We start from the raw sequence: 11,491 nt of genomic DNA, 5'->3' as shown, positions 1-11,491 counted from the left end.
CCTGCAGCTTGCTAGGATTAGGAAATTCCAGCCTGAATTCTAGTCAGACCAGTTCTCTGCTCTTGGACCCTGTTTCCTGTTAAGGTGTTTATCAATGACAATGCATGCACAGTGGGACATGGAACCTCATTAGTAATTCTAATTTCATCCTGGCCTTGTGATCTTGCTCTGCTCCCATTTGCCTTGTAATATTTGATTGCCTTTGAAGCATGTGATTTCTGTGACCCACACCCTATTCATACACTCCCTCCCCTTTGAAAATCACTAATAAAAACTTCCTGGTTTTGAGGCTCAGGGGCATCACAGAACCTGCTGACACATGATGTCACCTCGGGAGACCCAGCTGTAAAATTTCTTTCTTTTGTGCTCTTTCTCTTTATTTCTCAGACCAGCTGACAGTTGGGGAAAATAGAAAAGAACCTACATTGAAATATTGGGGGCTGGTTCCCTGATATGTGCCTACAGCAGGGAAGGGAAGATGGAAATTATTATAAATGATGATCATTAATCAACAAGCATACATAAGGGGAGGCTTGCCCAAATTTATGATCGAAATCTGCCATGAGCTGAGGAGTGTAATCATGTCACCCTTTTACACTGGAGATCCAAAAATGATGGTATAAATGACTACACAAATGATTAAGTAAATGGCTTCATCTTAGAATCAGATTACTTGGACTTGAATTCTGCTGCTGCCACTTATTAGCTTAATTTAACCACTTGGAGGAGGCTGTTCTCACAAAAATAAAATATGGATAATAATATTACCAACCTCACAGGTCCATTGTGGAGGTTAAATTAAATTCATGTAAAGCCCTTGGTGTGGTGCATTGCTCATAATAAGAGCACAGTGAATGTTAGAGATCATTATTAGTAATCTAAAGTGATGCTTCACACAATTTAGCAGGTTAATGGAGAAATGGTTTCTGCTGGGGTAAGGAGAGATGAGCAGATGACTTTATTGAGTCTCCTTTGCTTCTCTAACACCAACAAAGGAGACACTGAGAAGTTTATATTTCCAGTTGTCAAATAATAGCTGAAAGTGGAACATTCTAAAATGGCTATTGGAGAATGAAGGAGCGTAGTTGCTCCTCTATAGGTCACTCTCCCTTCTTGGGTTTGGGTGATGGGATTGGGTGAGGAAGCTTGGTTTAGGGACACCGTAGCTCACAGCTGGCTCCACCAAGAACATGGACAATGTGCAGAGTGAATGAAGCAGGTTTTCCCAAGACTTCTTTACCATCAGGGGCTCACTGTCCAGACTGCTGTTCTTTCTTAATGTGTGTTATCTTGGGCTTCCCAGATGAGCAGAAGGAAATCACTCAGAGGCGCTAAGACAGACTGCTGGGGATGACAACTAGGAAATAAATAGAAGATGGCCAACATGATGGACACACGGTGTGCCTCTAGGGGACTCTCAGGACTGTCATCAAGTATGGGTTTGCTCTATGGTCTCTGCTGCTCTCAGAATTTTTTATACAAACCAACTCTAAAGTAGTCTTCACAAGAATCATGTGGTGACAGGCAGAGAGACAATGGTATCCTAGGCACTCCAGTAACATGATGTTCATCAGAACTGGGCTGCTTTTGGCACACAGTCTGTCCCAGCAGCACCGAACCCCAACAGAACAGGAAACTAATGTGTGTCATACAAAATACCAACTATCTCATGTTCAAGATCTCACCAGTGAACCTCTGAATATCAGCATCTTCTGAAAGCTAATTAGTTACTTTAAAAGTTGTGATTATTTTCATGTAAAAAAGTTAAGAAAAAGGGGAATAAAAACCTGACGCAGTTAGTAATGTATGCATTAAATAAAATACGTATTGAAAAATAGTCACAGCCATTCTCCTATTTACCCATGATTCTTCTTTATTTGGCTGCTAAATATAGGGGCACGTTAGTATTGCTGTCAGCTTAATATTAAGTAGAAGGCATTAAAGGCTTGAACAGTGGTGCAAAAAGCTGTAAGTAAATCTCTCCTATGCTGGCTGTTAGCAGAGCACTGTAATGCTATATAACTGCAGCAAACTTTTTTTTTGGTTCTGCTGCACTGCAGCTCATAAAGGGAGCACTAATTCTGGGGGGAAAAAAAAAGTTAAATCTAGCAAGTGGTTAGCACCAGCATTCCAAAAAACTTCAGCAGCCTGTGTTTTCAGCCTCTGCTCCAACTTCATTACTGTAAAATAAGAGAATACAGTAGTCAGGTTAAGATGAATAAATGTTAAAAAATACACCTGAAAATTATACATTAATATTTGGTCATAGCATCTCCTACAAAAAACATAGTTTATATTACAATAGGAAAAGCTTATTTTTATTCCTTAAGTAGATCCTTCCTTGTTTCACTATTAATGGCATAATAAAGACACACAGCTGTACCTTTATATCAGACTCCAATCTCTTGACAGTTCAGCAGAGCAGTTCCGGCCTCCTACAAAGTACCATGATGGTTTTGAGGGGCTGGGGCTGCCTTAAGAAACAGCACTGCTATATCTCACCCACACCCTCACCCTTCCATTACTTGACTGATGACCTAACTTCACTTTAGCATTGACTGCATCATTCCCTAAAATGCATCATCTAACAAGGAGGTTAAGTGAATAGGGATTGAATTAAGTCCCAGCTTTTGCAAAAGGGAAAATTACAAAAGACCAAGACCAAATAACCTCTTGCTTTTTTTCACATATTGATTTGCTTGATCTTACAATTTTGCTATGTGGTAGAGGAGTGATTCCAATAATTTCTTTACCCATTCAATCTCTCTGTTCCTATGTGATAGGTTTGGACCGTCTGGAACAGATAAGATAGACCTAATTGAGTGGAAGATGGCTACTGGCAATTGTGAAGGCAGATTATACAAAAGAAAGCATAAAAGAAAGCATTAGAGATGAAGCAAGAAGAGAAATTTAGTTCTAAGACATAACTGATAGAACAATGTGATGGAATAACACCAATGGAGGAACTGACCAGAACTTTCTATTTCCAGGTTCCAACTCATGACTAATATGGGAGCCTTTCTACAGGCAACTGTCTGTGCTTTGCCCTCAGCCAGATCATGAGGTGAAGAAGCAGTGGTGACTTAGAGTTGGCTCCTATGTGCAAGCGTATGTCTTGGCCAAGCAGCTAAACAGGATTGTGAAACGTGGTTACAATCTGCATTATTAGGAGAAAGTACATTTTAGACTAGAAGAAGGAGACAGATAAAAAGCACTAACAAAGCGGGTGGCTCATGACTGCTCTGGTTTGTTCTGGCCATAGAAAGTCAACAGGCAAAAAAGTAAGAAGTAAACTGTAGCTTTCATCATCTAAAATTCTCTGAAGCCCTAGAATGAAGGGAGGAAATGATTCAAGTACATCTCCTCATTCATATTTCTAACAAATAAAAATTACCATTATTTTGCTTTTTCTGAAAGCACCAACATAATTTTTCTTAAAATACCAGCATTTAGTAGTAGTTAATTTTACAAGAGGTTTAAGGAAATTATCATCATTTGGCTAATACTTTTTAAGTGCCATGTATTTTATATGCTAAGCACTTTACATACATTTAGGCAGATCTTCACAATCATTAGATTCCATTTTACAAAGAATAAAATTGAAGCTCAGAAAGATTCAATATCACACCCAAGGTCATAGTGCTCCAAATTAAGCCCCAGTTTATTTCATGCTTTCTATTTGCTTTTGTTGTTCACATAGCCATTACTTAGTTTGTCTTAGTCAAACTAAAACATACACTGAGTCTGGCTTGTGAAATGGTGAACTCTGTTACCAGGAGAGGTTCGATAGAAGATATATGAGCATATATTACGTAGATGGGATTATAACATTAAATAAAATATTGGAATAAATGCCTTCTAAGTTCCCTCTCGAATATAAAATTTTATTATAATAGGAATCATTAAATCAGATTGAAGCACCATAGGCAGATCATCTTCTGACACCATGCTGGCAAGTTTAGCACTATGTCTCAGCTCTTTCTGAACCCACCAGCACATCAAATAAATGTTTGGCCCCACAATTTAGCAGTCAGTTGGAAAAGATGTACTATGCTATGACAGCTACAGCCATCATTTTAGACACTTTGTGAAGTTTTTACATGGTGTTTTTTGTTTGTTTGTTTTGTTTTTTTGCTTTTCTTTTTTTTTCCAATCTCAGTATAAGAGTTAAAAAAAAAAAAAAAAAAAACTTGGGAATAACAAAGGTGGACATGTAAGAAAAGTGAGAATCATCAACAAATACATCAATTCTATTTTCAAACTAGCACCCTGGCAGTTAAGGCTCAGTATTTTATTATATTGCCAATGAAACAACACACTTATTTTGGATATAAGAAAATATAAGTAAGAAAGAACTTAAGATGCTTTGGAAGTCATAATCCTGGAACACAGTCAAACTCAAAATCTTGTTTGTTTTTTTTTTAAATTCAGAGTTAACTGTGGGTAATAAGTAATATATTCTTGTGAAACATTAAGCCAATGTTACAGAAAGCATTTTTTAAAGGAATGTGCTGTGTGAGTTGGTTTTTCATTCCCATTAAAAGCAAAACCAAATATGCATATTCTTTACTGCAAAATGAAAACAAAATAACCTACATATGTGTTCTTGTGAATATGAAATCAGGATGCATGTATTGAGAACGAAAAGCCATTTCCAAGAAATGTGTATCATAATATGATTAAATGCTGCATGTTCATTTTCTTTCCTGAAAGATTTCAAATGTTTTGTGCATTATGTAACTATTGACTTTGGTGAAAAAAAGACAAAATCTGGTATCAGAGTTTATTATCCATAAGCCAGAAGGTATAAAACGTTCAGTAATTAAGGTCCTCTAAAGGCAACCTCATAGATAAAGGATGCAGGTACAATGGATTCTAGAGAGTACAATGTTGAATCTGGGGTCAAAACCATGTGACGTCTGGATGATGTGAGTTCCAAATAATTATTAACCCTGACCTTATTGTTTTGTTTGTTTCTCTTGGAAACTAGAAATAGTCTTCCCAAGCCACCACACAGAGGAGTCGTAGGTCCTCAACTTGACAATGACTCACTACAGTATCAAACCTAATTTGAATCTATTGAGATGACTTTGAAGGAGAGACCCCAAAATTGTCAAACACCCACTTCTATAGTAGATTTAACTGAGTTTCTAGAAATGAAAAATAAATGAGAGCTGTTTCTTTTTATTGGCTACTTCAGAGCCAGACTCTCCCTGATTTTAATTCTGGTTCATGCCAACCAAGTGTAAGAACAATTGGAAATTCAAAAAGAAAGGCTTAATTCTTGCTACTGAGCATAACGGGAGAGATTTCCTCTCCCTTCTTTTTCTTAAAGCATTTACTTTAGAAAACTCATCATTGTAAGTACTTTCTCCTCTCTTTGAAATGTATATAAGTTCTTTTGAAAACAGGTGGGCCCTTTGTCAGGCCCTGAAAAGTTTCTTTCAAGGACTTGAGAACCATCTCCTTTAAATGTAAACAGCCAAGAAAGATAGCATCCCTATCTGCCAGTTTCCAGGGAGGGTAAGACTCTAACTTTAGCTCAAGCCCGGATCGAAGTTATAAAACGACCCCATGTCGTAAAGATATGCGAAGTTTACTTTGCCTTGTGTAAAGCCCGACACAGATTCTCATCCCAAATTTCAGGTGAATTTAGGATGAACTATGTATAATTAATGATGCTTTCATTTTTTCTTACTTGAGGACCCACTTAACTATTGTTGATCTTGAGAATATGTATGTAATGGGGTCTATCTCCTTGGTGATATGAAGTCTGAGATTTCTTCTTGTCTGCAATCTCTTAGCAGATTGCCTATGATGCACATCACATTCTGGTTCAATGTTTATTCAATAACAAAAAGGGTTTTATTTCTCTACTACCCTTGTGAAGGGAACTTCTGGGTTAGAAGAAAGGTTTTGTTTTGTTTTTAAATTACATTTCCTCAACACAGGTTGGAGGCTTACAACACAAGAAAATCATTTTGATGGATCCATTGCTACCAAATCTGGATATAGGAATATCCTTTCCTTTATTATTTCCCTGACCACCTGATGCCTGGGAAAGGTGGTTATCTACTCAGGTACCTGTATCAGGTGTCTTTATTTTTATAAGACAAAGTTACCCTGGCCCTGTAGCCATTTGTGTATCAATGCATAGGAATCTTCTTTTAATCATTATTATACTGGTAATAATATCCAGATTCCAAATTCTTGCCTGAGATTACAACCTTCAACTCTCAGCAATCCAAGATGTATCAAAGCTTCATTTTGAGAAATAATGTTTTGGAAAATTGCCTGAAAAGAAGAGAGTGGGCCTTTTTCTCTTGATAATTTTATTTTTACCCTTAAATCAAACCAGAAAATGAGAGTGGCTTCCACGGGCAAGTAATTTATTTTCTCTTTTCTATGTTCCCACCCGGAGAATAAAGTCAGAGGAATGGCATGGCTGCTTTATACTATTAGAACCTTAGACATCAGTGGAGGTTCTGAAATTCAAAATAAAATAAACTCAGAAAGCTTATATACCACCAAAGTGGCAAATGAGTGATAGTCACCTCGCTAACAGAATTGTTATCTTGTAAACCCTTAAATGTTTATCAAAAATCTGCAAAGAGAAGGAATAAGAAAAGACAAGAATTTGCCTAGTATGTGTTTTATGAGCAGCTAGTGAATGATTAGCTCTTAAGTTGTGTTAATAACAAATGAACCTGAAAGGTCAGAACCAAATGAATCTAATCATGTTTTGGGAAATCAATTGATCTTCAATTTGAAAATAAAATGCAGGAGTCATAGGGCTGTGTGTAGCAGGTAATACAAAGAGGGGCAGTCTGTTTATATCTTCTTCTGCAGTATGACATTCACAAGTAAGTCTGCAGAAGGAGAAGCAGGTTATGGAGTTGTTGTGGATAAAAGAGTTGCTGAACTCACAAGATGAGAAATACAATAAAAAAATATTATCACTACTAGAATTTAATTTTCTCCTAAGTAACTCAACTCAGAAATCATTTATCTTAGTCAACGAGTATGTTCTGCCTGTATGGTGTTAAATATTCACTTACTTAGAAATTACCGCACTGGTGTGAACAGTAAAAATCTCTGAAAGTATTCTTCTTTGAAAATCAGTTAGATGATACAATGGTCAAATCAATTATTTACAGATCTCATCTGCTTGTATGGAGGTTCATCAGTGACCATGTATTTTAAGTGTTAGATAAAGTACAAATAAAACACTGTTTGGAATGCACTAAGCCTCCAGACTCAGCTTGCACCAAATACTATGCCAGCCCCATCCTAAGCAATTTCCAAACCTTGTATGGAATGTGAAGGCAAACAAAAATAAAGTATTAAATTTTGCTAATGAAATTACAGTGAATCTCAACATAGAACAGATCTCTCAAAATTAATCTACCACAAATTAAGGCACATGTTATTCCTTTAAGCCATTGGACAGGAATTTGTTGTCACCCAAGTTTTCAGTAATTGAAATCATTCACTGGAACATATTCTTTCATGATCCTCCTACTTTTACTTTCTATTTTGTGTTTTCAGGGTTGAATGACTGATTTATTTGATTGGCCTTCCTAGACTGCCAATGAAGGAGCTATAATTTGAAGATCTCAACCTTTGGTGCATATTTGAATAATCTGAAGAGATTTTAAAACATACCAATACCTTTTTCACCTGTAAAGTTTCTTGATTTATTAATTTGTCTGGAGTGGATCCCTGTCATATGACAAGGAAGTATATTTGTCATTGGTGTGTTTCAAAAGTCAATTACAGGTGATTGTAACGTTCAGCCCGGGTTGAGAACCACTGAGCTAGATGATAAGTGGAATTGGTTTTTTGTTTGTTTGTTTGTTTGTTTTTTGAGTTCGTTCCTTTTAAATGAACTTTAGAAATGATGAGTTATAAAAATGATAGGTAAGTCAAATCAGATATATCTAACGTCTGTTTGTATTGAAATGAATTACTGAGTTAATTTTAAAAAGGTAGTATCTACAAATAGCCTGAGTTGATTCAAGAAATGACAATCTGGTAGTAAGCAAGACAAACTAATGTCTTTAGGAAATGAAAGAAAAACCAAGGGGAAAATTCTGAGATACCATCAAGGACTCTTCCATAATTCTTTATTTGCACTGTGTTTGTAACTGAAATGGTTTATTCCTTTAGGTCATATACTCATAAGAACAGAATTGCTTTATAAAACTGATGTTTCTTGGTTGTGGTTGAAGGTAAATAAATAACACCAGAGAAAAGATTTGGGGAAAATATCCGGGTCAATACAAGTCTGACCACATATCATAAGAAGTTGTAAAAAGTTGCTAAATTGCTCCAAAATGTGCCAATATTACTAAGAAGTAAAATACAGCACACTGGAAGCACAAAATGGCCTTTTGCTTAATTATTTATTTTTTTTTTACGACTATTTCTCACAAAGTTAAACATCCTAGCTATTTGACTTTAGGCAATAGATTAAGTTCCTGCAGCTTTAGCTTCCTCATCTCTAAAAAGAATAACAATAGTACTTAACTTAAGAATATTTTATGAAAATTAAGTAAAACAAAGTGCATAACACTGTTTGTAATGCATAGTAACCTCTCAATAGATTGGGAATTATAATAATTCTCAATGCTGCCAAGACTGCATGGAGGCAGATATTATCAGAACACACTCCTCGTAGGGTAAATTACTACAATTTTCCAGAACAGCAATTTGGCTACATGTGTTGAGAGTCTTCTCTCATGAAGTTAAAGTTCAAACTGTAAATGACACTTTTCATATATTCCAAACCTGAATCAAAATCATTTTATGGCAATCTTATCCACTATCTTAATTTTAAGTTTTGTCTCAAGGGTTGTGATAATCGGTGTAAAAAAATGCAAATACTACATCTATACCATTCTCTTTGGCTCACAAAGTCTTTTGCATTACCTAACATTCAGTAGTTCTCAATTTGTTATCCGAACTGGCGGTTTTTGTAATTTAGTAACCAATTGATTTTCTCTTTTTTTGTGTAGAAACACTCTTATTGTATAGATATAGCCTATGTGAACTTGAACCAAAATTATTGTATTTGAAAGAAATACAAGTTTCCTATTTTTTATATTCATCTGAAATGTGCAAAATTTATTTAATCATTCTTCTATTTCTGAACATATATATTTTTCTAAATTTTCACTATTATACAATTTGTCACCATCATACTGAAAGAGCTAACACATTTGACAAAAAGTTATTAACTTTAATATATAAAAAGGGAGTTTACTACTCAACAAAATATATCACCATACCAATAAATGCATAAGATAGTGCAAAAACAAAATAGATAAAAAATAAAGACAAAAATAACAGAAGAAATACAGAATTTTAACATGCAAGTTAATATTAAAAAGTAACTTTCCCTTTTAATTTGGCAAGTATTTTAAAAGGTGATTTTAAAAGAGAAAGAATTAGATCATATAGATAGAAATATAAATTAAAAATAGAGAAATTTGGATAAATATATTTATCTAAATTAAAAATCCTAATTTAGATTAATTTAGACACTAGACAGAAAATAATAGAGTGCCCAAGAAGCACAGACTGCAGGCTGTCAGATTTGGATTCAATTTCTGATTGTGGAGACACTTTGTAGCTATTTGACTTTAGGCAATAGATTAAGTTCCTGCAGCTTTAGTTTCCTCATCTCTAAAAAAGATAATAATAGTGCTTAACTTAAGAATGTTTTATGAAAATAAAGTAAAACAAAGTGCGTAACACTGTTTGTAACATATAGTAACCTCTCAATAGATTGGGAATTATAGTAATTCTCAATGCTGCCAAGACTGCATGGAGACAGATATTTTTAGAACACACTCCTCATAGGTTAAATTACTACAATTTTCCAGAACAGCAATTTGGCTACATGTGTTGAGAGTCTTCCATATGTTTATATTCATAAAACCAATAATCCTATTTTTACAATATTATCTTAAAAAGTAACCAGAGATGCGGTCAATGATATAAATGCATACCTATTCATAACACAACTTTATATTTTAATGATTAATGTTACAGCCAAAAGCCACATCAGTCTTATATTATGACAGAGCTTTTTAAATTTGCAGAAATAGGGATGCCAATTTAGGAAAAGTAGATAATATGCCTTAAATTGTGGAAAATATGGCTTGGAAAAGAAAATTCAAATTATACGCGGAATTTTATTATTCTTACTTCTCTTTTATGTTATGCTTGTTTCTTCCTAAACTTGGAGGCTGCAAATTAAGCATACTTCTTTTGTAAGGGTATTTTAAATGAATGTGTGAGCTCACCCAGTCCCTTCTCAGAGACAAGTTTTTTAAAATCACTTTTTTCCTCCCATTTTCCACTTTATCTGAGAGGATGTAGAAGAAGAAAACACCTTCAGTTATTCTTGCTCTTGATAAATACAAAAGCAAACCATGAAGAAAACATGTCTTTACAGAATTTTTGCCTTTGTTTCTATGGTATAGCTCTTTTTTTTTTTAAAGAAAGTTGTTTGAACTTACTTTTTACTTATCAGCTCAAAACATTAAAATAGATAAACATTTACATGAAATGTAGAGGCTACGATTGAGCTGATATGCCTTTGTCTAATAGCTGCATGCCATATATAAAATTCACTTGGGGAAGGTGGGGTTGGTGGTGCTCAGTAAGCCTAGCACTCATCTTCCTATGAACTGAAACGGAGATATCATGAGATAGTGTGAGTCTGACCCTGAAAACACACCATATGGATTATAGGACATCCATTACCCTCTAGAGAAAGAAGACAACAGTGATTTCACATATGAACCCAAAAAGGGAATCACAAAGACAGGCACTCGAGGTAGGTGTTGGTTTGTTGGTCCGTCCAGTTATCACACACAGGGAACTCTAGTGCTACCTTCTACATTGAGAGTCAGCAAGAATTTACTTATTTCACTATCAAATCCTTCTGACCGACAGAGTGGAACAGTTAGTAACAATTCTTTCCTTTTTTATAAAAGCACAATTTTGTTAACATTAAAAAATTAGATTGGTTTATTTCTACAATCACACAGAAATGGAGAACTAGATGTCCAGTCCTATCTTACATTTACCTCTTTGGAATCAAGAGCTTCATGTTCAGGAATAGCTGCCATTGGATGACTCAGCTTCACAGAAAAGATGCCCAGGATATGATCAGGAGTAGAAGTGATAAAAAAAAAAAAAAAGTTAAAATTTCATTTAAATAGATTGACAATGACATAAATATTTTATTGCAGATAACAGTGGATTCTACCAAGTATAAACATTAAGATTCAATTGTCACTAAAAGACAAAGGAAGATATTTTGGCAGAAAGTGAGTACTTTCAGTATAAGACCACATCTTATTTATTTTTGTGTCACACATCAACTCTAACAGGGCTTAGCATATAGCATAGGCCCTCATTAATTATGTATCTAACGAAGGAACTATCAAAATGCACTAACAGATTTCACAGAGAGGAA

General features: G+C 34.9%; 1 protein-coding gene across 11 annotated transcripts in view; it reads right to left on the bottom strand.

Annotated features, from left to right (window-relative positions):
- Positions 1 to 1,850: 1,850 nt before the first annotated feature.
- Positions 1,851 to 11,491, bottom strand: part of MLIP (muscular LMNA interacting protein) — a 256,877-nt gene continuing 247,236 nt past the window's right edge. For all 11 annotated transcript variants that reach the window (XM_021937387.2, XM_021937382.2, XM_021937392.2 and 8 more), the window contains 2 exons: positions 11,100 to 11,153; positions 1,851 to 2,180 (listed from right to left, as the gene is read on the bottom strand). In XM_021937387.2, coding sequence (XP_021793079.1) covers positions 2,178 to 2,180; positions 11,100 to 11,153 — 57 coding nt within the window. In that variant the 3' untranslated portion in view covers positions 1,851 to 2,177. The remainder of the gene's footprint in view (positions 2,181 to 11,099; positions 11,154 to 11,491) is intronic.

This window comes from Papio anubis, chromosome 6 (genome assembly GCF_008728515.1).
Source record: "Papio anubis isolate 15944 chromosome 6, Panubis1.0, whole genome shotgun sequence".
Lineage (NCBI taxonomy): Eukaryota > Metazoa > Chordata > Mammalia > Primates > Cercopithecidae > Papio > Papio anubis.
The sequence above is the reverse complement of the archived record's forward strand: the minus strand, read 5'-3'. Positions and strand labels throughout refer to the sequence as shown.